The sequence below is a fragment of the Ceratotherium simum genome, chromosome 19 (assembly GCF_057802395.1).
Source record: "Ceratotherium simum simum isolate JZ-2026a chromosome 19, ASM5780239v1, whole genome shotgun sequence".
Classification (NCBI taxonomy): domain Eukaryota; kingdom Metazoa; phylum Chordata; class Mammalia; order Perissodactyla; family Rhinocerotidae; genus Ceratotherium; species Ceratotherium simum.
Window position 1 is genome coordinate 51,309,065 of NC_141918.1, and position 26,206 is coordinate 51,335,270.

General features: G+C 38.2%; 1 protein-coding gene across 1 annotated transcript in view; it reads left to right on the top strand.

Annotated features, from left to right (window-relative positions):
• The window catches only part of LOC101406263 (ectonucleotide pyrophosphatase/phosphodiesterase family member 3-like), a 123,500-nt gene that overhangs the window by 63,262 nt on the left and 34,032 nt on the right, over nt 1-26,206 (top strand). Inside the window, exons 5-12 of the mRNA XM_087444123.1 lie at nt 1,664-1,724; nt 4,793-4,890; nt 12,436-12,515; nt 14,494-14,613; nt 15,172-15,281; nt 16,532-16,597; nt 19,555-19,627; nt 25,047-25,155. Coding sequence (XP_087300249.1) covers nt 1,664-1,724; nt 4,793-4,890; nt 12,436-12,515; nt 14,494-14,613; nt 15,172-15,281; nt 16,532-16,597; nt 19,555-19,627; nt 25,047-25,155 — 717 coding nt within the window. The remainder of the gene's footprint in view (nt 1-1,663; nt 1,725-4,792; nt 4,891-12,435; nt 12,516-14,493; nt 14,614-15,171; nt 15,282-16,531; nt 16,598-19,554; nt 19,628-25,046; nt 25,156-26,206) is intronic.

Genomic DNA, 26,206 nt, shown 5'->3' on the forward strand with positions numbered 1-26,206 from the left:
TTGTCTCATATTGACACAGTATAATTTTCAGAAACATAAAAACAAGACTCATATGAATGTAAAGTGAAGATGTCAAAGACTTATTAAGTCATTAATGAGTTAACCAACTGGAATGTTAAGCTGGCTCAAAGAGAATCAGTGAGACTAAGAATATATAGGCACTGAAAGAATGTTGGAATAAAATCACTAAAACTCTAATTTCTGGTGGGACAGAAATGATTTGTATTTCTACAGGGCAAATTATTTGTTATCAGACAAGAAGCAGTTATATGGCTATTCGTACCTACCAATTAACTGCTACCACTACTGAGTTGTAAAGTGAATTGTAAAGAATAAGCTGGGTAAAGGTATATACTCCTAGGTAATTAGATAATCTGTAGTTGGGCTTTTTAGATAATTCCTACCATGACATTAAAATGAAATTTAGTAATCAGTCCTCCTTTTGCTTACTTCCAAGTTTTGGAATTTTTTTTGATAATAAAATATACACTTTATTCCCCCCCAACCTATCTCCCCAAACTTTAGATTATTTCAAAGCAAACTCTAGAGTTAATATCATTCATCTGTAAATATTTTCAGTATATATCTAAAGAAGATAAAGATTTAAGAAAATTATAATACCATCAATATATCTAAAAATATCATTGATAATTATTTATTGTCATCAAATACCCAGTGTTCAAATTTTTCTGTTTGTTTCATAATATTTTTTAAAAAGATTGTTTGAAGTAAGATTGAAATCGATTTCATACATTGCAACAGGATGATATATTTTAAGTCCTTTAAAAGTAGATTCTTTCTTCCACCTTTTTTCCCCTTGCAATTTACATGTTGGAGAAATGAGTCATTTGTCCTGTAGAGTTTTCCTGTCTGGGTTTTGCAGATTGCATGTCCTGTGACTTAAGCAGTTTGTCCTCTCCAATGTTTCTTGAAAATTGGTAGTTAGAATCAAAGGACCGTTTAGATTCAGGTTTTATTTATTTATTTAGCACATATATTTCATAGGAGGAGGTATTACTTCCATTAAGAGGCACATCTTGTCTCTTTTTTGGGGATGTTAGCTGTTGATGATCACTGCCTAGATCCACAGGTGTTGCAAATGATGACATTCATATTCTATCATTTCTACTTCATTAATTAGCTGAGTGTTCTATAACCAGTAACATCCGTGGAGTAAGAATTTTTTAGTTAAGATCTTAACTGTTTGTTTTTTCACTTTTGCCCATTTGATATCAATTATTCTCATTGGCCATTTCCTTTTTTTTTTTTTTCGTGCTTTCTTTTCTCTTTACTTTATACTGTATATCCATATTTATTAAAGTCATTTTTTTTAAGCAGTTGGAAAACATTGTCCATGAGGAAAAAAACATTATTAAGAAAAGGAAGAAGAAATTGTCCCTTTTAGGCTAGAGGAAACCCCTTTGTTTTTCTCAGTAAAGATGGGTTTCCTGGTATTCAGTTAGTGTAGATTTCTGATCGAGCGAGGCACTAGAGGCAATGACCTTGCAAACATGTGAAATAGCACTAAACACATTCCGGAAGAATTTAGTCATTGGAGTAACAGGAATTAAGTAGTTTGGAAAGATCATGTCCATTGAACATTTGTTTCCCTTCTGTTGTCTCTGGGGCAGCCGTCTAAAGCTTTTGATCTGATGCTTTTCAGGAGAAAGCCCGTGGGTGAATGAAGAGTGTGGCACAGCCCAGCAGCCTCAGTGTCCAGAGGGGTGAGAATGCTCTGGGGGTTTTTATCCTCTTTTACCGGATGGCACACGGGAATGTAGCTCTGTTTACATTTTAAAATAAAAAAGTTAACAAAAGATTAGATTCCTTGTGGCTTCAAACTCATAACGACTTTTGTTAGCTTTATTGTTTACAAAGCATTTTTATATTAATTTATTACATTCCTGTCTTACAACAATGACTTAAAAAATTTGTTGAAGTCTTTATCCTAACATTCTCAAGGTCGTATTGTCAGGCCTAGAATTTCTATCTAAATTACTCCAGCTGGAACTCTTTTCTGTGAACATCCTGGCACCTCAAATTTGTTCTTACTGAGGGAAGGGGAGGAGGTTTGTCCATGGAAGTCCTCACAGGGAAAGGTGGACCTTGAAGAATGGAGGAGGGGGACTTTGTCAGGTGGGCACAGGTGATGACCCGTGAGGTAACACCCCTCACCCCACTCCTCCATGCATCTCCTCCACATATGTATGATGGCTGTTTCCCACACTTGCCTAGCCCTGGAAATGTGCCCAACATCACCTCAGAGTCAGGGTGGATTTCCCCTTTCCCTCAGTTGCCCCTTCTGCCCTTCACCTACTTCAGTCTTCTGGCCCAAGCAGTGAGAGGATGATGGTGAGGAAGAAGAAGGAGAAAAGAATACCTGGTTATGGGAAGAACTGGTAGAGGCATTTGTAAATAGCATTATTTCATTTAAAAAATGTGTGTGGATAACCTGTCTGTTTTTGTACCATGCTACGTTGGTTTACCGCAATCCTCCGATCCAGCTGTCCTCTTCAGCAGCCTCTGGGTAGAAGACCAAAAATTTAGAATAAAAAGGAGACTTGAGTTTGAGTCCTGGTTTTGCTCGTGGGACTTTGCATTAGTCACTTCTCTGAACTTCATGTATAAAATCAGAATAATAATGATGGCCAAGTTCAGAAGATTTCTTGTAAGAATTAAGTCAACATCTTGACCCCACAGATGTTTGACCCTGTTTTTCAGCTGCAAGATTATTTTAATCATGTATTGATGAATATAAATTTTTAAATCAGCATTATGCTAATAACTTTGTGAAAGAAATAAGTATTTTCCAATGCAAATTGCAATATACCACTTTAATTTCTTGATGAATTTTCTACACATTGTAGTTAAAACAGTCCCAATATTCCATTTTTATTTTTCAAGGTATAGTTTATATACACTGAAATGCTCACGTTATGTGTTCATTCACAATGTGGAATTAGGTTGCTACACTGATATTTTTTCTAGCTTTACTCAAGCACATTGAAAAAAACTGAAATTATTCTTCTTATTTTTAGCTGCTATCAGCATTCAGAATTTTCTTTATAATAATATTGGGTGTTTGTCAGAATTTTTAGAGACTTATTCTAACCAAATTTCTTGGAAAAATATGTTCTTGTTAAAAAATTTAGATGTGATACTGCTTGAGCATAGTGTTGAAAATAATTTCTTTTGCATTCTCACTTGCATGCATTATGTTTGGAATCTAAAACAAACTTACTGTGTTCATCATTGCTATTTATAATAGCCCTGAACTGGAAAGTACCCAAATACCCACCAACACGAGAATCAATAAGTTGTGCTTTATTCATTCACTGGAATGCCAGACAGCCATGAGAATGAATGATCTACAACTACATGCAACAATGTGGATGAATCTCAAACATAATGTTAAGTGAAAGAAGCCAGACATGACAGAATATGTACTCTATGATTCTGTTTGCATGTAAACATAAGTACAAAAATAGACACAACTAATCTATGCCGTTAGAAGTCAAGATGGTGATCACCATGGGTGGAGGTGTGGTTGGCAGAGGCTAGCGATTAGAGGGGAGTGTGGGGGCAGGATTCTAGGGTGCTAGTAACATTCCATTTCTTGATCTGGGTGATGCCACACAGTGGAGTTCAGTTAGGAAAAATTTATGAAACTCTGAAAAGTGTGTGTGTGTATGTATATAAAATACAAGTAAAATTTTAAAAATGAGAAAAACATTGAATGAAAAAAAGACAGTCTCTGGCTACAACCCAAAAGTTACCTTCCATCATTTTAACTTAAATACTCATCTAAAAAGAGATTGTAATGCTTTTAAGGTTAATATTAATTAAAGAGTCATTAGTATTATTAGATATTAGAATAAAGAGATATTAGAATAAAGAGTTAAACATGTAGACTTTAGAATAATAAAATACCTCATAAGCTGCAAACTTCCTAAATTCCATTCATAATTATATAAAAAAGATGGTAGAATAATTTTAACTTTTATAATGTTTAAGTTTGAGCGTTGAATTCGGTTATCATTTCTTTTGGCTCATTGCCCAAAGCCAGAATTGGGAAAGGGCTGCAATCTAGAACCTGGTTTCTGGTGATGTTTTGTTAATGCTCTGCTTGTATGCTGCTGACCTCTGTTGTAAAACTACAATTAATTAGCTCCGTGTATACCTCTCACCGTAAAATACTAAATATATTTGAGGTGAGGCAGTGATAATAATGTGCTGTGTTGTAATGATTCCCAAGTGGGTTGGGATTGAACTTTGAGAGATTGAGTAACTGTTTAGTGTCAAGCAGCTCATAAAGAATGAAGCAGAGAGTTGAACTCAAGTCTTGCTGAGGCCAAAACCCTTCCATCCTCTCCACAGCACACTGCCTTTCATTATAGACTCTCGGGGCTAGAGAAATTTCATACCTGTCATACCTGGCTCTCAGAGACCGCCAATGCCAAGGAGCCAATGGGAATAAAGAAAGTTAGCCAAAGTTATTTAAACTCTAGAACTCAAAGGTTGGTAGACCTTAAAGTTGAAAGATTCAGATAATTTATGTCACACTTTTTAAAAAAAAATATTGTACATTTATGTTAGAGATTACTAAGATACTGGAAGTACAGACTGTTAAGGGAAATAATTTTTAGCAAGAGAAAGGAAAATTTGACCTATAACTATTTTCTTACTGTACTTTGTAAGCATTTTCTAATTTATAGAATTGTAAGTAGTATAGAAAAGTGTCTATTTTTTCCCCATCAAAATAATGGACTAATTTTTTGTTTTCCATTTTCAGATTTGACTTGCCACCAGTTATTTTGTTTTCCATGGATGGATTTAGAGCTGAATATTTACAGACGTGGAGTCCTCTAATACCTAATATTAATAAACTGAGTAAGTTTTCTACAACTGAGGATGCGAATCATAAAGACGCCTCATTAGTCAATGTCTAGGGGGTGCGCCTTTCTTTCTGATCTCTAACCTTAGTGTTTGTGTCAGCACAGGGCCTCTCAAGATCCCGATGACTTTACTACGTGGTGTCTATTTTCATGCTTGTTGGCTCCTCCTTCCTTTTTTTTAGCGTGTTCATCTTTTTGTTTGTTTATTTTGATTGTTTTGTATTTGAATATAACTTCTGCTCTATGGAAATCTGTTTATGTATACTGTCTCAAAAGTGGCATTTGTCAGACCTGGGTTCTGGGTCTTAGCAAGGTGACTATGACCAGCCAGGTCAAGATCCTGAAGGAGCCTGAGTAGACTGGACAGAGCCAGCACATACCAATGCTCCAGGAGGTGAAAAGTCCAGTATCTCTAGCTGGTTCTGGACTCCAAGTGCCTGGAACCTGGCTCCACCACTTAGCAGCTGTGAGACCTGGGGAAGTTTACCTCACCTATTGGTGCCCCAGTCTCTTCGTCTATAAAATGGTCACCTCCCACCTGAGAGGAATTCTGTGAGAACATATACGTAGTGTACTTTGGATGATTTTATGTTATTACTATAATTACTGTTTTTATTATCATCTTTATCATGATGTTGTACTTCTGCGTTAGGGCGCTTGCCTTCTTATAGTTTCATAAAGTGAAGAATAAAGAGAAATTGACTCCCCAAGGACATAGAGCTACGAAGTGTCAGAGGGTTGGCTCCAGAGTCCACACTCTCCTGCCCTGCAATTCCTCTCTTTCTTCCCTCTTCTACCAGGCCCTCTTTTACTTCCAAGGTCCTCAAAGTTTATAACTATTTTACTGGTTTCCTGTTTTCACTTTTCTCCAAATTATTAAAAAATAGATGTTTAACCCTGAGTAGGTCGATTACTTTTTCTGGGTCTCAGTTTCCTCAGTGGTAAAATGAGAGGCTTAGATCTAAGGATTCCTGCTGTTAATTCCAGCTCTAAAATTCCGTGACTGTAGAGAGAGAAACTACCTCCCCCTACAACACAAGGTGCCTTGTCCCTTCAGCTTCTCCCTCACGCTTTGAGGCAGATCTTGGGGCTCTGACAGAATTGGCTTCAAATTCAGGACTTGTCACTTGCTGCTGATTTACTTTGGCCTGGAAAGTTAACTAACACCTCTCAGTTTCTATTTCCTTAACTGCATTGCCCTTGATAATCTGGATATCAAATCCTGTGTCCAAAAGGGAATTGAACTAGCCAGGCTGAACTGAACCCCTTTGGAGGTGGAATTATTTGATTTTCTCATCTCATTGAGAGTTGGAAATGACATCAATGAAATATTGGGCCACTGAGAGCTTTCCTCTTTCTAAGCTTTAAAATATTTTTTTAAGTCATCCAGATGACATCTCAATCCTTTCATGTGTGCAGACCTCACTAACTAGCTCCACCAGGGCAGAATGAGCTCTTAGTTTCTAGGAGGCCCAGTTAAGAGTGGATGTGGTAGAAGTGTTAGGATCAGGGCTCCTGGGAATGGTGGGCTTGAGGTGAGGTATGTGACAGCAGGCATCACTTTCAGGAAGTCTGGAACCCCATCTCTGGTGTCCATCAAGCTTCCTGGGTTGGGCTACAGTGGTTGTGGAAACTGAGCATGAGTGAGTCATGTCGGTGACTAAGGGGACTCTGGGACTCAACTCTAGTGAGGAGGTGAGGTCTTTGTCTTGTCTCAGTGTGGGTGGGAGCAGACAAAGAAGGGCCAGGCCCAAGATCAGGAAACTGTCAGGTGAGATGGAAGTGCTTCTGCTGGAGCTAGAAATCAGGCTTCCTGGAAAGTTAGGTAGGAAACTCAGATAGAACAAGACTCGTAGTAACAGGTTGCTCTGCAGGCAGCACATGCAGAGTTGTGCAGATTAGAGCAGCAAGGTTGACATTCATGGACAGTAGAACTCTTACATTCTCCACAGCAGATGCCATTTGCCATCTGCCTTTTATTTATTTATTTATTTGGTATTTATTGAGGTAACAAGACTTAACATGAGATCTACTCTCTTAGATTTTTAAGTGTATAATACAGTATTGTTATCTACAGGCACAATGTTGTACAGCAGATCTCTAGAATTTATTCATCCTGGGTAACTGAAATTTTATACCCACTGATTAGCAACTCTTCATTTTCCCCTCCCTGCAGCCCCTGGAAACCACCATTCTATTCATTGCTTTTATGAGTTGACTCTTTTATATACCTCATATAAGTGGAATCGTATAGTGTTTGTCTTTCTGAAATAGGCTTATTTCACTTTATGTCCTCTATGTTCATCCATGTGGTTGCATATCATAGGATTTCTCTCTTTTGTAAGGCTGAATGAAGTTCCATTATATATATGCATATATATATACACACACACATATATATACCACTTTAAAAAAATCCATTTATCTGTTGCTGGACATTTAGATTGTTTCCACATCTTGGTTATTGCGAATAGTGCTGCATTGAACACGGAGTGTTAATATCTTTTCGGGATCCTTATCTCAATTCTTTTGAACAAATGCCCAGAAGTGGGATGGCTAGATTATATGGTAGTTGTGTTTTTAATTATTTGTGGAAACTTGATACTGTTTTTTATAGTGTCTGCACTATTTTGCATTCTCACCAACTGTACACAAGTGTTGTGATTTCTTCACATCCTCGCCGACACTTGTCTTTTGTTTTTTTGACTAGCCATCCCAGCATGTGCAAGGTGACATCTCATTGTAGTTTTGATCTGCGTTTCCCTGATGTTTAGCGACACTGATCATCTTTTCTTATACCTGTTGGCCATTTGTATGTCTTCTTTGGAAAAATATCTATTCAAATATTTAGCCCAATTTTTAATCCGGTTATTATTATTTTTTCTATTGAGCTGTAGGAGTTCATTATGTATTTTAGAAATTATTTCTTTATCTGATATATGGTTTGCAAATATTTTTCCCCATTCCATATGTTACCTTTTCACTCTCTTGATGGCTTCCTTTGCTGTGCAGAAGCTTTTTAGTTTGCTATAGTCCCACTAGTCTATTTTTGCTTTTGTTGCCTGTGCTATTGGTATCATATCCGTGAAATAATTACTAAGACCAATGTAATGAAGATTTCTGTCTATGTTTTCTTCTAAGAGTTTTACAGTTTCAGTCTTATGTTTGAGTCTTTAACTCATTTTGAGTTGGTTTTTGTTTATGCTGTATGATAAGGGTCCAATTTCATTCTTTTGCATGTGGACATCCAGTTTTCCCAGCACCATTTGCTGAAGACACTATTCTTTCTTCATTGTGTATTCTGGGCATCCTTGTTGCAGATCAGTTGACCATATACGTGTGGATTTATTTCTGGACTCTCTATTCTGTTCCATTGATCTATATGTCTATCTTTATGCTAGTTCCATACTGTTTTAATTACTGTAGCTTTGTAATATATTTTGAAATCAGGAAGTGTGATGCCTCCAGCTTTGTTCTTCAAGATTGTTTTGGCTATTTAGGTACTTTTGTGGTTCCATAAGAATTTTAGAATTGTTTTTTCTTTTTTTGTAAAAAATGCCATGAGGATTTTGATAGATATTGCATTGAGTTTGTAGATCTCTTTGGGTGGTATGGACATTTTAACAATATTTAGTCTTCTAATCCATGAACATGGGTGACTTTCCATTTGTTTATGTTTTCTTTAATTTCTTTTATCAGAGTTTTATAGTGTTCAGTGTACAAATCTTTCACTTCTTTAGTTAAGTTTATTCCAAAGTATTTTATTCTTTTTGACGCTATTGTAAATGGGATTGTTTTCCTAATTTCCTTTCATAGTTTGTTATTAGTGTATAGAAACACAACTGATTTTTGTATGACGATTTTGTATCTTGCAACTTTACTGAATTCATTTATTAGTTTAACAGTTATTTGTGTGGAGTCTTTGGGTTTTCTATATATAATATCATATCATCTGCAAACAGGGACACTTTTGCTTCTTCCCTTCTGATTTTTATGACTTTTACTTTTTTTCTTGCTAATTGTTCTGGCTAGTACTTCCAGTACTATATTGAAAAGAAGTGGTGCAAGTGGGCATCCTTGCCTTCTTCTGAATATTAGTGGAAAAGCTCTCAGTTTTTCATTGTTGAGTATGATGTTAGCTGTGGGCTTTCCACATATAGCTTTTATTATGTTGAGGTAATTTCCCTCTATTCCTATTTTGTTGAGAGTTTTTATCATGAAAGCGTATTGAATTTTATCAAACGCCTTTTCTACATCTATTGAGATGGTCATGTGATTTTTATCCCGCATTCTGTTAATGTGGTGTCTCACATTAATTGATTTTCATTTGTTGAAACATCCTTGCATCCCAGGGATAAATCCCACTTGGTCATGGTGTAGGATTATTTTAATGTGCTGTTGAATCTAGTTTACTAGTATTAGGTTGAAGATTTTTGCATCTATGTTCCTCAGGAATATTGGCCTGTAATTTTCTTTTCTTGTGGTGTCTTTGTCTGGCTTCAGTATTAGGGTAACGCTGATCTTGTAAAATGATTTTGGAAGTGTTCCTTTCTCTTCAATTATTTGGAAGAGTTTCAAAATTATTGGCATTCTTTGAATGTTTGGTAGAATTCACCAGCGAAGCCATCTGGTTCCAGGCTTATCTTTGTTGGAAGATTTTTGATCACTGATTCAACTTCCTTACTAGTTATAGGTCTGTTCAGACTTTCTATTTCTTTATGATTCAGTTTTGGTAGGTTGATTGTTTCTAGGAATTTACCCATTTCTTGAATGATATCCAGTTTGAAGGGTATAATTGTTCATAGTAGTCCCATAATCCTTTTTATTTCTGTGGTTTTGGTTGTAATGTCTTCTCTTTCATTTCTGATTTTATTGATTTGAGGCTTCTTTTTTTCTTAGTCTAGCTAAAGGTTTATCAATTTGTTTATCTTTTCAATCAACTTTAATTTTGCTGATTTTTGAAATTATCTTTCTATTCTCTATTTCATTTATTTCTGCTATAGTCCTCATTGTTTCCTTCCTTCTGCTAACTTTGGGTTTCATTTGTTCTTTTTCTAGTTCCTTGAGGTGTAAAGTTAGGTTGTTTATTTGAAATTTCTTCTTTTTCAATGTAGGAGTTTATCACTATCAATTTCCTTCCTAGTACTGCTTTTGCTGCATCTGTACATTCTTCAGCTGTTTCACCTACTTGTCCATTAGTCTTCTGCTTCTTTGTTTAGTTTATAGTTACTATGGATATATGTTTATTCTATTTATATTTTCAGATTTTTTTGGTCGGTACTTTCTTTTAAAAAAATGATTTTTTTAAGGAGTAAAATATGAAAATGATAAGCTTTTAAAAATTATATTAAAGGGTATATAGTAAAAAAATCAACAAACAAAAAAACCTCTCTTTCCTGATCTATTTTTTTTTCTGCAGAAGCAACTACTCTTATTGGTTTATTGTCTATCCTTCCAGAATTATTCTATTCAGTCATAATTTAGATTATTAAGACCTGGAAGAAACAATGGTACAAGATCTTGCTTTCTAAGAGCTGTTCTACAATAGCTCTGGTTCAAAGACAGTTGATCAAAATGGTAGCCTGAGTCTGTACATAGTCAGCAAGTGTGTCCTGTTTAGGACATCCTGACTAGGGAGGTGTCATGTTTTCACAACACTGCTAGCTTAGTTTGTATTTTATTTTATACCCTGTGCCTTTAAGCACTTAAGAATTTGACTGAGTCAGCTATGTTTCAAGGCAATAAAAACAGAAACTGATGTTATATCTCTGTTTATTGTATGATTTGTTCCCTACTTAAATTCGTTTAGTTATATAAGTGAGTTGGATGTCATTTTATTTTCTTATCATACAAATTCTTAACAATATTAAATGTGTCTTTCCCTGACTGAGGACAGGGTTTATTTATTGGTGTTATTGACTAAGAAAGAAAAAAAGGTTATTTTGATCTTTAATTATACCTTATGAGTCAAGGTCCAGAGCAGGCTGCAAACCTATGTACATCAGAACCACCTGGGGTGCTTGTTAAACATGTAGATTTTTTTGACCTCCCTTTCCTCCACCGTCCACCCACCTCCTATCCCCAACCCCACCAAGTCCTATATAGTAGACTTAATATGGGGCCAAGAAGATTCTGAAGAAGGACATTCCTGGATCATATTGGAAACACTGAACTAGAGGCTGGGAAGGAGACCAACTCCAAGTGTATTTTAGAAAAGATTCATTATTTCAAGCTGCAAATTTGTCCTTTTCTGAACAACAGTCATTTTCACTTTTTCTTTTAACCTAAATAGAATCTGGTGAAGCTTCTTTTAGAATTAGAGTTGACAGGATTTTGGAATGGGAAATTTCTTGTATTTCACTTCTGCAGAGGAAATATAATATGTTCTAGCAGTTCTGACCTCCTTCAGCAGGGTTATTGCACACACCGGAAACAACAGAATGATTAAAAGCAAAATTAATGCCATGCTTTGTGGAAAACAGATCGCAGGAAACTTCACTGATCGAGTGGAAACGGTACTGAAAATAACAAGCAGTAAAGTTGGCTCACTATGTAAACGTTGCTACATGACATGGGCTTGTGCACTTATACAGTCAAATTCCTTTTCGTTTTCTAGAGAGTTGTGTTGACTTTTGCTATATCGGATACTTTACATATAAGAGTTGCTAGTGACATGTAAAGTTACATAGAAATTCTTATTGTAATGACCTGGTCAGAGAGAGGGAAGCAGCAAAAGGACACAAAGCAGGTAGTGTATCGTTTAGAGTCATTTAGATCAGGGGTCAGCAAGCTGTGGTCCATGGGCCAAACCCAGCCCCCTCTGCCTGTTTTTGTATGGCCTGCTATATGCCACGAATTGTTTTACATTCCAGAATGGTTGGGAAATAAAGTATATATATATATATATATATTTTTTTTTTTAAAGATTTTATTTATTTATTTTTCCCCCCAAAGCCCCAGTAGATAGTTGTATGTCATAGCTGCACATCCTTCCAGTTGCTGTATGTGGGACGCAGTCCCAGTATGGCCGGAGAAGCGGTGCGCGCCCGGGATCCGAACCCAGGCTGCCAGCAGCGGAGCGCGTGCACTTAACTGCTAAGCCGCGGGGCCGGCCCTAAAGTATATTTTTTGACATGTAAAAATTATATGAAATTCAAATTTCAATGTCAGTAAATGAGGTCCTATTGGAACATGGGAATGCTCATTTCTTTACATATTGTCTATGGATACTTTGGGGCCTCAATAGCAGAGTTGAACTGTTGCACAGAGACCGTATGGACTTGCAAAGCGTAACGGATTTGTTATCTGGCTTTTTACAGGAAAGTTTCGCAGATCCTTGCATTAGCTCACTCCTCTCCTAAAAACTGACATTCCTTGGAACAGAGGAGTTCTAGGTGCCAGAATTTCAACCTTTTTCTATCTTCAGTCCACTCTTTAGATTTCTATTCCTCTGGGAAACTTGCATGTTCAGATTTTTGATTATCTGAAAAACTTCTGAGGAAGTAACCCCTTCTTCATTTCCCACTCTACTTGGTTGCAGAAACATGTGGAATTCATTCAAAATACCTGAGACCTGTCTATCCAACCAAAACCTTCCCAAATCATTACACCATTGTCACGGTAAGTGCTTGGCCAGTGGCAAGACTGAGGCCACAGACAGGTGACTGACCCCACCAGACGTGCTCAGGCAGGCAGTGGCCACACCCCATGGCTCACATTTCACAAGTACATGTGGTGACAGTTCATGGCTTACGTCAGGCCAGGCAGGAGTGTCTCGGACTGAGGCCGATCCAGGGCTGTGCGGAGTTAACTATGAATGAGTGTCCTAGCACTAGGCTACTTCACCTCTGTGATAGGCCAGGTGGCCTCTGGGATGTGAGAAATACCATTGTCCTCTGATCTTTTGCTTAGCCTCTACTTATCTGAAGGTCTGCTGGGAATGGTAGGCTGTGTATGAGGACAGCCCCTGGATGTGGGGAATTTCTTCCTTAGTCTTTTCATTATATTTAACTTGATAAAGGATTCTAATTCATAAATGAATTGAGATTGTTTATATCTCTTTAGATAAAGCAAGTAAATTCTCCTCGATGTATGAAAAGACAAAAGTGAAATGATCAAAATGAACTCAAAGGAAAATTAGGTTATTGGACACTTATAGATTTAGAACACATCTTAAGGAGGCCACTGCCAAAGCCTTTATTGTGTCTTTACTACTTTGCATTTAGTCTTTTGTTACTGTGGAACAGTAACTATAACATTTAAATTTTAACCTGTAAGTAATTACATGTATGTATATATATTTATATATGTATTTGTAGATTCTATACTTGCAGATTCACCTACTCACTAAAATTCATTTGTAACCCCAAAATCAATACCTGCGACATATTCATAGTCATTTGTGGACATTCACAGAGGGGCAAAACATTCGAGTTGCCCAGCTCATATGTTCCCAGCTGAGGTCTAACAAGGTGACACTCTGCCTTCCTGTTTTAGCTCTCACACTGTAAACAAATGTTGTTTTCACAGTCTGTTGTCTAGTTAGTGCCATGTTTTTCGCATGTTCGTGCTTTTTGTTGATTTTGCTGTTTTAAATGGCCCTCTAGCGTAGTGCTGAAATGCTGTCTAGCGTTCCTAAGAGCAAGAGGGCTGTGATGTGCCTTATAGAGAAAATACGTTTCTTAGATAAGCTCCGTTCAGGCATGAGTCATTGTGAATCAACAATATATATTAAATAAGTTATCTTTAAACAGAAATACACATAAAACAAGATTATATATTGATCAGTAGACGAAAATGTGACCAGAGGTTCACAGAAACCCAACCCTGTATTTTCCCTAGGAGCAATGGTTCCGTGTTCGCTATTTAGTGTTGGCAGCAACTTTATAGAACATAACTACTGCGTAACTACAAGAATCGACTGTCTGTACACATATATGCATACATATGTATACCTGTATGTGTACATAAATAAGGGATTGCATGTAAGTGCTATTCAGTCACTGTAAATATGTGTATGTATTCATATTCATATATATAGTAATGTTCTGAAATAATTACTCTAAAATCTATCTAAAAGTAGTTACAACAGCATGGGATATCATAGGCATAGAAAATGTGTGGAATGATTGAATGAATATTTGTGATTGCACTGAAGGAACGATTGGATTGAGGTATGGATGGAAGGGAGGATGGATGGAGACTTGGCAGGCTCCCTTCTAAAGTGTTGGAACACACTTTAACCCACTTAACCAGGATATTTGATACTTAACAGCTTCTACGTAGTAAATTTCTTGCTATTATTGCCAATATAGCCAGTGGCTGATCATTATAATATGGGAAACTTTAATTCACAAATAGGTATTAATCACTCAACACTTATATTAATAGCACCAACACAAACCAGCTGCCTAATATCATTCATTTGCTGCTATAGACCATACATATATATATACATTTAGGTTCAGATCCAAGAGTTTTGTATTGAAAGATATATGACACACTTCCAAGATATGAGTTATAGATTTTATGCTCTTTCAATTTAAATATGTTTTATTAATATTTTATCTTAAATCTCTTTTTGAAATGATCTTTTTAGGGCTTATATCCAGAATCACATGGCATCATTGACAATAATATGTATGATGTAAATCTCAAGAAGAGTTTTTCAATTTTTTCAGACGGGACATATGATCCAGCTTGGTGGCATGGACAACCAGTATGTAGCTTCTACATGTGGCACCAAAGTAACCTCCATTTTCCAATGTGACAGTGGATCACTTTTCTCTTTCTGCTTTGAGTTTTACATTATCTTTCTAATTTCTAAGGGCTGTGGGTGGGAAAGTGTTTCACCACTATTTATAATTATAATTCAAATTTTATAAACATTTATAGTTCATTTTAAACATGTAGTTCACCTAAATGGTCTTCTCTTGAAACTTGGATGTTGTATTATAAACATATTAATCTGGAAGTTACTTTGAAAGATTATCTGTTAATTTTTTTCCTCATTCTTTAAAAAGGAAAGAGAAACTGTACAATTTTACCGATTTGAAAAAATGATCTTCTTTCTTACTACCTTACTACATTTTTGATTTTTGAGGTGGATCCCTGGATAATTAACTGATACAAAGACAAATTTCCCCTAATTTAAATAAATTTTAATAAATAAATTTTTCAACTATTAATATTGGTCAGTTTCTAACAAGTGGCACCATTTCTACAAAACTGATTATTCTCTTGACTTCCACTTATCTTAAATTTTCTCTTCTTATAGGTCTGGCTGACAGCAATGTATCAAGGTTTAAAAGCTGGTACCTACTTTTGGCCAGGATCAGACGTGGCTATAAATGGCTCCTTTCCTTCCTTATATAGGATTTACAACAGGTAGTAAAGCACTCGTAGATATTTCCCCGACTGGGCAGACATGATTAGGAATTTTTTTGGTCTTAATCTTGGTGGTAATTCTATTCTTCCAGTTTTGGGGCCAAAAATCTTGTAGTCATTATTGATTCCTCTCTCTTGGGTCCCTCATTCAGTCTGTCAGTAAATGCTCGTAGCTCTAATTCAAAATATATGCAGCTGAGAACTTCCTATTGCCTCCAGCATTAACCCTCTGGTTTGAGCTGTCATCATCTTTTGCCAGTCTTCCTGCCGTCGCCTCTTTACACAGCTCCTGCTTCTATTCTTGTCCCCTATAATCTGTTCTCAATCTACCAGCCAGAATGATTACTTAAAAAACAACTCTAACCGTGATGCTCTTTGGAACCAAAAACTTCAGTGGCCCCCCATTTCACTGAGACTGCAAGCCTACAAGGCCCCACATGGTATGACCCCGACTGTCCCCCTGCCTCTCAGACCTTCTCTCCTGCTCCTCCTCTGGGTGCTCAGTCTTCTCCAGCCATGCTGACTCCTTGGTGGCCGCAACACCCCAGGCTTGCTTCTGCTGTAGGGCCTTTGTGCGGGCTATTCCCTCTGCCTGAGAATCTGCACAGCCCACTCCCTCCCCTCCTTTAGGCCATTGCTCAGAAATTACCTTCCCAATATTGTCTTAGCCTGATCACACTAAGATTTCAAATTCCAATTCACCCATCCCACTTTCTCAGTGCCCCTTTCTCTGTTCTACTCTCTCTCTTTTTTATCACCTGTTAACACACTATATAATTTATTTATGCATTAGGATTATTGTTTATTATTTGTCTTCCTGCTAGAGAATGTAATCTCCAGGAAAAAAGCATCTTGGGTTTGCTCACTGATAAATTCTGTTTAAACTGAACAAATAGTGGCAATAGATGCTCAATATACTTAAATGCGTAAATGAATGAAATGAATAAAAATAAATCAAATGAATGGATAATAATTAATGGTCTTTTATTTTACTTGGGGGAAAACTGAAGGAGGGAAGGATGAGAAGGAAGGAAAACAATATATATTTAATTTATAGTGTGGCAAGTGTATCTCTATATAAGTGTTGAAAACAGGAATTCCTCTGAGTCATGCTGAATCCCTTTCAGTATTTTGATCACATATGAACACAAAATGGATACCTGAAAATATCAACCTGCCTTCCTGAGCAGGAATATAATGGAATTATTCTTTATTTTATTAATTTGTTAAAAATTATTTGCTCTTTTCAGAAGTGTGCCATATGAAGAGAGGATCTCTACATTGCTAAACTGGCTGGACCTGCCCAAAGCAAAAAGGTAATGTCTAGTGTCAGAGAAGTGCTGGCACAGTGGGATATTTGTGGGAATAAAACAAAATTAATTCTTTATTTTTTTCATGAGTGAGTTTTAAGTTTTATTCACGTTAATTAGATATTCTGTTATAACAAATACTGTTTATTGTGTATATATCAAGCACTCAGGCAGGTTTATTTTTAATTCTCAGACTAACTTTTAAAGGTCAGTATTTTTACCCTCACTTAATAGTTGAGGAAACTGGGGTTTAGGCAGATTAATGGACTCACCTAACACCACAAAATTAGAGTTTGTATTTTAACACAATTCGGCCTGATTTCAAAACTCAATCCCATTTTACTATGGTGGCTCTTAACCAGTAGTGTACATTTCAATTACTTGGGAATTTTAAAAATGAAGTTTATTTAAATTAATTCTTAATCAAAGAAATATATATAGTTAAGAAAAGTCAAAATAATACTGTTGGATGGGTAGTGGAAAATAGTAATCCTCCACCTTTTCTCTACCCTTCCCTAATTTTTTTTCTCTTAACCACTTTTAATTCTTAGTTGTTTCTTATTGCAGTTTTTTTCTAATAACACATTTATACTGCTTCTTTATTGACTTTTCTATATTAGATCTTGACTGATTTTCCCCTATTACACACACCTCTCTCGCAATGTTACATAATCATTTCTTGTTACATTGGTAGTCAGTATTTACATAATTATGACTGACTTTATATGATTAGTATTATTACACTTGAGATATGCAGTGTAGTTTCTTGAAAAACTTTTATTTTTCCTGAGGTTCATAATTGCCTCAGCTTTGTTTTCTTAATTTTTTAAAAAATCTGCAGACCACTAACTCATCTCCAGACTGAAAAACTAAAAATCTCTTGGCTCCGTATTCAAACACACGAGGTATTCCCAGCTTTCTTTTTCAGACATGCCACCTGAACTCTCCATCTTGAGGCATTTCTTATTGACTTCATGCTGTTCTCCCCTACTCTCCTCCCTCTTTAATATAATTGTATTACTATTTTAGCAACTTTATAGCTATTCTTTAAATAATATGCATTTTTTCCTCATCAACAGACTGTCTTTGAACTTCCCACTTTATAAGAACACCACTACCATTCCATTTACCTTCCCCTCCCCCTTCAACATCCCCACTTGAAAACTGTACTTTTACGTTATCAAGGCTGATAATATTTGCATTCTACTTTGTAACCCTAATTAAGTATTCTCTTAAAAGAGGAAAACCATAAACAACATTTACATTATTATGATTATCTAAGTGTTATTCACTAAATAGCCAAGCTTTGTGCTATATAACTGGATTTCTTTCTCTTTGGCTCCAAGGTCTTGAACCACATGCTACTCACAGGGACTCTGAAACAGAGTCCACTTTCTTACACTCCAACCTTCTGTTCAAAATCCTGCAGCATTTTACGTTGTTTGCTATCAGAAGGATGCTTTTCCTGTACAGTTTTCGGTTTTCACTGAAAATTTCTGATTGTCACTGTTTTCTCTTGTGGGATGAAGAAATGTATGCCTTCCACATCGTATCCTTAAGATTTTCACCTTCTTACTCATTCAACGTCTTGCTTACAATCCAATCCAATATTCCTGGAATTTATGATTTCTTATTTTAACTTGGATCATAAGCTTGTAACTTAAAATTTTTTCTTCCCTAAACTTTTAGTAGCCTTCTTTTTCTTACTGCATCCTGTTCGACCTGTTTTTGTTTTAAGGATGCACAGCTTATTAAATATTGCCGTGTGCCTTAACCGAGATTCCTCGCTGTTCCCGGAAAATGGCGCGTTTCCTCTTTCTAGTCACGCCACGCGCTCCGCGACCTCTTGGGAGCCGGGTTAAGACGGCAGAGCGCAGCCGCGGAGGGCGCCCAGGCATTCTCGCGAGACTGCGGCCGTCCGCTTCGCCTCGGGGCCTCATGGGAGTACATCGTTGTGGTTGCCCCGAGGCCGGTGTCTCAGTTACGGCGCTAAGTGTGTGCCTGCAAGCGGGTGTTGAGGATCAAGGAGCCCGGGACTTGGAAGTAGGGAAACTTCCTGTGCAGCTGCCAGGCCAGCTCGAAGAGGCGAGCTGCGTGCGGGACAGCCCCTTGCAGGCCACCCCGTACGGGCTGCGGGCCGCGGCCGGCCTCGAGACGCTGAGGGCGGAGGAAGACGGAGTCGCCGCGGTGGCCGTGGGCCCCGTGTCGCTGCTCCCCCAGTGCCTGGAGCCGAGGGTCACCGCAGGCCCCGCGGACCCCCGACCCAGGGCCGGAACGGGCAGAGGAGGGGGTCTAATTCTTTAAATGACCATTTTTGGGGGGGGGGAACCTTGGCATTTCCTTTCAACGGGCACTTTTCAAGAATTATTTCTGAGAGCAGTTGACTTTTTGCTCTTGAGAATGTGGTTGACATGATGGGACGATATAGACAGAGCTAGTACCAGAGAGCGGAGGCAGATCTCAGAACCAGATATGGGCTGGGAGCAGGACTGCGGTGGATCTGCAAGTTGGTCGTGAGGACTGACCCCGGAGCCAGAGGGGCCGGGGCAAGGCCGGCCCGGGGATGCGGTCAGAGCATCCTGGAAGAGAGCGCCAGGTCAGCGGTGCATCTGAGACCAGACGTTTAAAGGAAATTTCAAGGAGCGGCAGAACAGAATCAGCAAAAAGTCAGAAACCCGGAAATATGAGGGCTGAGGGGCACCGAGACAGGTCTTCACAGCAAGAACAAGACAGGCTTTCGTTACTGAGTCCGACCAGCGCTTACAGCCCGGAAGGTCTTAATTCCTGTCAGGAGACTGTCCCTACTCGGGCCAAGTGGGACCACGGGACCCCGATGAAGAGACGGAGGCCAGAGGAAAAGAGGAGACGGCCCCAAAGTTCTAGATCTACAAAGTTCCCGAATCCAACTTGTAGGTTTACTCCGGGTTTACTGATGTCCTTCTCTGTTTCCATTTCATCCCTAGACCTGATTTTTATACCCTGTATGTGGGACAGCCTGATTCTGCAGGACACGAAAAAGGACCAGTCAGTGCTGCAGTAAGTTTCTTTTTAAAACACATGTAAAACCATCTAGCCCTAACCCACAAAATAAAATGATATTCTGTAATTCCCATTGAATACAAATGTATTTGATAAAATAGTTAAAAATCTAAAAGGAATATCTGCCTTTTTGTCCACAAAATAGTTTAAAAAGGATATCTACCTCATTAACCACGTTTTGATTCATTTGATAAACACGTATTGAATAGGTGCTTTGATGTAGCACTGTTATTGATATATGAAAGCATCGAGATAGATACCGCGTGTGGCAAGTTAATGCATTAGTGCAGCTGGTTTCGAGCTAGGTCCCCTGTAAGTCCACGGTGGAATATCCAGCTGTCTGTTCATGCACAGTTCTGTTGATGAGCTCCTTAAAATTGGACTTAAGATATTGCCTCAGACAGAGTTATTCCCCTCCTGGGCCGCCGTTGTAATTGCAGTAGACTTTTTACTATTAGTTTCTTCATTATGTAAACTGTTCTGTTACACTTTTACTACAGAAATATAGTCCTTAAATATTGCTTAAGAAAAAAAAGTCATCTCTCTTCTAAAATTTATTCCATCCTGTATTGTCTTGGACATGACTGAAAGCTGCAATGGTGCCCACGAGTATGGCATTTCCCTACCCCGTGGAAACTCATTTAACAATTGTCCTCAGTTGGAACACAATCATCCTCTATTGGAATGCAAGCGTATTTATTCTGGCAGCATGGCTTTGCAGTTTATCAGAAATGCCCTTCTTCCTGCTTTCCGTTAAGCCAAAATGATTCTCAATACAAGGCTGGGTCCAAGTCTGACCGCTTTAACCCTTTAGTCCCCCTCTGTATTCCAACACCACTCTTCACTGCATCACAGGATTGAACACTTAATCAGGTTATTCTAACGGTGAATGGCTTAGTAAATATCTAAAGTATATTCACTGTTTGTTCTTTTCTGTTTTGTTACCCATATTTGGTATGATTAATTACTTGAGAGGGGACACCACAGTCTGTGTGTGTCTGAACTATACCGCTGACTTAAGATTAAGTGTGATAACTTCTATTCAGTGCTCCAGGTTAGCACCCAAGTAAATTTTAAGTATCATTTTGAAAAGTGCTGCAAAGGAAAAGATCAGGGTGCCCTGAAGGGTCTTTGAGGAGGTCCTAACCTAGTCTGGGTGGGGTGGGCGTTGGGGCTGGTTAGAAAGTTCTCATCTGAATAACAAAATGGAAAAAAGTTCACCAAGGGCCCACTTGAGGGAGGAGTTGAGCACATTAGAGGAACACAGAGAATGAACAAATAGACAGATGGCGAGACAAATGGACAGTGTGATAATGGTAAGAATAATAATAGCACCTAACCCTCATTGCGTTCTACTCTGTGCCAGGTACTGTTCGAATTGCTGTATGAGTATTATCTCCCACCAATGTGGGGAACATTGTGAACCAGGGGAGAGGGCTCAGAAGAAGCCTAGAGAAGGAGGCAGGCACCAAATCATGCACGTCCTTATGGGCCATAAAAAGTGCAATGGGAGGCATCGAGGGAAGTGACATGATCAGATCTGTGTGTGTTTAAAAATCACTTTTATTGTGTAAGAGGAATGGGTTGGAGGGAGCAAAAGAAAATGGGGATAGGCAAGTTAGCTTTTGCAACATTCCAGAAAAGAGATTATAGTGACTTGGACTGGGGTAGTGGCAACCATCATGGATGGAAGAAGATGCATTTGAGATGCATTAAGGAGACAGACTTGGCATGACTTGGTGTGAGATGGGTGACTGGGTTGGGAGGTCAAGGATGATTTCAGGTTTCTATCATAAGCAGGCAGGTGGTTCTGTTTACATTAATTATGACTGCTGAAGTGGGATAGGTTTGGGGGAGAAGATCATGCTGTGATTGAGGTGCCTGTGACGTCTAAAGGAAGATATTCAGAAGACCATCGAATATGGATTTAAAGCTCAAAGGAGATGAAGGTCAGGCAGCTTGGCAGCGTGGAGATGGTTCATGGAAGAGGCGATGTCCTAGGAAGAGAGTGAATAGTGAAAACAGAAGAGGGATTCAGACCAAGCCTCATTTAAAACTTAAGAAGAAGAGGCAGAATGGTGGAGAAACTGGAGGGCTTCATAGCTTTATTGTTATTGTTAGTTTTAATCACATACTTTTAATTCATAGTTCGTATGACAATTTAAAAGTAAAAAGGCTATTTTAGTTTGTTTTGACTCATTTATTATGTTGAAAGCTTATTAACTTGTTCTAGATTTTTCAGTTAACACTCTTGTTCTTGCTCTACACGCCCCTTAAGGCCTTTTTTTTTTTTTTTTGTGAGGAAGACCGGCCCTGAGCTAACATCTGATGCCAATCCTCCTCTTTCTGCTGAGGAAGGTTGGCCCTGGGCTAACATCTGTGTCCATCTTCCTCTACTTTATATGGGACACCGCCACAGCATGGCCTGACAAGCGGTGCATCGGTGCGTGTCTGGGATCTGAACTCACGAACCCTGGGCAGCTACAGGGGAGCGCACACTTAACCGCAATGCCACCGGCAGGCCCCAAAACTAGCAACTTTTTTTTTTTTTAATTTTTATCTATTTTTTTCCTCCCAAAGCTGCAGTAGATAGTTGTATGTCATAGCTGCACATCCTTCTAGTTGCTGCATGTGGGACACAGCCTCAGCATGGCCAGAGAAGCGGTGCATCGGTGCACGCCCGGGCCGCCAGCAGCAGAGTGCGCGCACTTAACCGCCAAGCCACGGGGCCGGCCCCGCTAGCAACTTCTTAATAGCAAATTTGTTCCATTGAGTCTCTAGCATTGAAGTTAAATTAGGCACAGAATGTCCTGAGTGGTCTTGAGAACCTTAAATAAATGACCTACCTAATACTTTAATAAGATTCAGCTGTTATTCATTACTGAAAAACAAATTATTACATCTTAGATGGAATGTAAGATTGGGAAGAAAAATTCAATTGAGAAAAGAAAATTGAAATTAAGAACAGACTGATTTAAATCTTGGTCATGCTCGTGTACATGGTGGAAGAATTCAGAGCACTGAAGAACTCAACTCTTGAGGAAGCATGTGGAGGTAAAACGAGAGGAAGGATGTTGTACCTTTTGAAAAGCAGATTATTTCAGTGCACTGTAGAACTTCGGGGTAGCAGCTTCCTCTGCAACCTTGAATTCCGTTTTACAGAAAGGGACTTCAGGAGACAAAGAACACTTGTTCACTGAGGGTCTTACCAGTTAATTCATTGTAGCAGGACTGGTTTTACTGCTTCCACAGTACCCACTGTGAAGGTGAATGATCGTGATTCCATGTGAAAGGAGCAGGGTTTTCTACCCAAACTTGGTTTGCCCCACAGCTGCAAACATTTCTATGCCTGTTAATGATCTTACCGCTCAAAAAACTGCTCACTCATTGCCTGTTAAGGGGATTTCTTCTTCCTTTCCTTTCTCTGGGCTGGAGTAGGGGGCTGACATCTAGTCACGTTCAGTAAGATTGCCATCTATGGAGTGTGCACTTTGTGGGGCTCTGTGCTTGGGAAGCATGTGATGAGTGAGGTTGGACGGTCTTTCCCTGCGGGAGCTCGTGCTCTCCTGGGGAGGCAGACACATGCACAGATGGTTTCAAAACTGTGGAGAGTCCGGTGGTGGCAGCATACCAGGGTGCTGGGTGAGGACAGAGGAGGAGGGCTCTCAGTGCAGTTGGGAGGAGTGGGTAGGGTGACTCTGTGAGAGGGGACACAACTATGTCACGATGACAGGTGGAAACCGTGACTCTCACTGGCATACCAGAGGGCATGGTCACCCTGAGAATGAGGCTCAGGAAAGCATGTTGGAGTTGATGGATTTAACAGTAGATAGAGATGGTTTGAGTTCAAGTCCTGCTCTGTCCCTTATTAACTGTGTGGCCATGAACACGTTTCTTCACTTCTTAAACCTCAAGTTTCCTGGTCTCTACAACTGGAAGGTCCAATAGTACCATCCATGAACGTTTGCTGTGAGGATTTTGTGAGACAATGCACTAAACTTCTTAGTGGTAATTGGCTTGAAAAATTCTCTCTCAAAAAAATTTTAAAAAAAGGCAATCATTGTTAATTATAGTACTCTTATAGTACTACAAGAGATTAAACATTGTTTCCCAATCCCATTGCTGTGACACTTTCTTATTCACTGAAAAGAATAATGAAAAGTTATATCAGTAAACGTTATTCACTTGAACCTTAAGTCAATTCAATGCACTATATTGATAAAGTGTAGAAAAATTTAAAAACATAAAAGAATATAAACAATAAAATAAAAATGAATTCAATTCCCCAGGCAGAGACAACCACTTAATAGTATCTTGATATATTTCCTTTTCGTTTTCTGTATGTGTGCTTTACTAAGAAATGCTAAATACATTTAAAAACAAAATTGGGATTCTGTAGTATGTCTGGGTACAGTTTGGTTAAATCAAATTAAAACAGTTTGGTTTTAATTTTTTATGTTTAGCATTGTATTGTGAGCATTTGCCTATGGCAAGTCCTTTATTTTTTTATTTATTTATTTTTTTTGTGAGGAAGATCAGCCCTGAGCTAACATCTGATGCCAACCCTCTTCTTTTTTCTGAGGAAGATTGGCCCTGAGCTAACATCTGTGGCCATCTTCCTCTACTTTATATGGGACGCCACAACATGGCTTGACAGGCAGTGTGTTGGTGCGCGCCCGGGATCTGAACCGGTGAACCCTGGGCCGCCGCAGCAGAGCGTTCGCAGTTAACCACTTGCGCCACTGGGCGGGCCCTGCCATGTTCTTTAAAACATTTTTTAAAGGCTGTCAAGTATGCCTTCTTAAGAATGTGGCATAATTTATTTTTTCGTGTATTTAAATTATAAGTAAGGTGATGAATATCCTTGTATGTAAGTCTCCATTTGTACTCTAAGTGTTTTCTTAGGCCAAATGCCAAGAAGTAGGATTATTCGGTTACAGGATATGCCCCCTCCTTTTTAACTCTCTGGTTACACATTGTCACATGATCCTCCAGACCACATGTAACCATTTAGGCTCCTATAGAAGAGTCTGTGGACGCCCCTCCCCAGCATTGGTCATTATCATGAACACCTTTGCCGTTGTATAATGTTTGTTGAGGTTGAACATATTTCTCAGATATTTATTGGCCAGTAGTCTATCTTCCTTTGTCAGGAACATGGTCTAATATTTTTGTTTATAGAAATTTAGGGAATTGATATTTGATAAATGTGGTAGCGTGGATGCTGGGCTCTGATGTCCTATTTCAAAACTCAGCAGTTCAGAGAAGGAAATGTATTTAATTTTTTGATTGAGTTAAAAATTAAAATTAAATTTTTGATTAAATTAAAAATTAAAATTAAAATTTTGATTAGAAAATGATTTGGTTATTATACCTTAATTCATGAAGACCATCTTAACTCCAATTTTTTTCTTAGGTAATTCAAGCATTACAGTTAGTAGATAACGCTTTTGGAATGTTGATGGAAGGCCTGAAACAGCGGAATTTAGACAGTTGTGTCAACATAATCCTTGTGACTGACCATGGTAGGCCTTTTTTTTTTAGATCGTATTTTATCGTTGATTCTATCTTATCACTTCAGGGAGCAGACAAAAATAATAATGATATTTTAAAGTCTGTACTTCTACACCTAGAAGCGCTTGAATGAGCCAAGAGTGAGTTAGTGGTAGGCTGTGATGGACAGAGGACTAAAATTAAAATTTCTAGTTTAATTATTTTAACATTCCATCTGAACATCCATCCATATACTTAATTTTCTGTAAAAATGAAGTTAGTGGTACTTAACAAAGATGTGATTGGGTTGTTATTCAGTCACAAAAAGTACTTTTCAGTCCTTCTTTTCAGCGGGAGTTTCATTCACATGGATTGGCTGCAGTTTACTATATTGGCTGGTTTTACCGTGTCCTGTGTATTATTTTTTTTGACTTGTATGAATAGACTTCTATGAAGTCCCAGTCACCCCACGTTTGTCTGCTTGAGGTGAACTCTCATCTCAGCTAACCTGAAGTTCAAGGAAGTGGAACAGCTGCCACTCTGCCACCTCACACAGTTTTGAAGTCCTCATTCATTCAACACATATTTTTTAAGCCCTTACTCAATGCTGAGTACTTCACTAGACATGGCACGTTCACAGGTACCTATAGCAGAAATGGACCTTTTCTAGTTGGGTCATCAGAACCATCTTTTCTAGGAGGACATTCAAGCTAAACTCCAGTATCTCTGAAGGAACCAGACATGGGGCAAGAAGAGGAAAAGGAGCAGTCTGCAGAACTTTTGTTTGCGTTTTAGGACATCAAGATAATGTGAAACAGTAATTTATTTTAAAAATTTCTAAAATAGTTCCCTAACAATTATTGTTTTAAAATTAAAGGAAATATTTTAGCACATTTTGTTAAAAGAAATTATAAAATATAAGATATATAAAAAGAAAAATCATAAAAATACAAATTGTGATATAGTCTGAAGAATCTTCAAATAAGAAAGGTTTAACTGCTAAACCTGGTTTAGAGCACATGCTGCTTATATAAATTTAAATAATATGCTTATGGAAAGTAAATATTCTCTAGTCCTTATTCT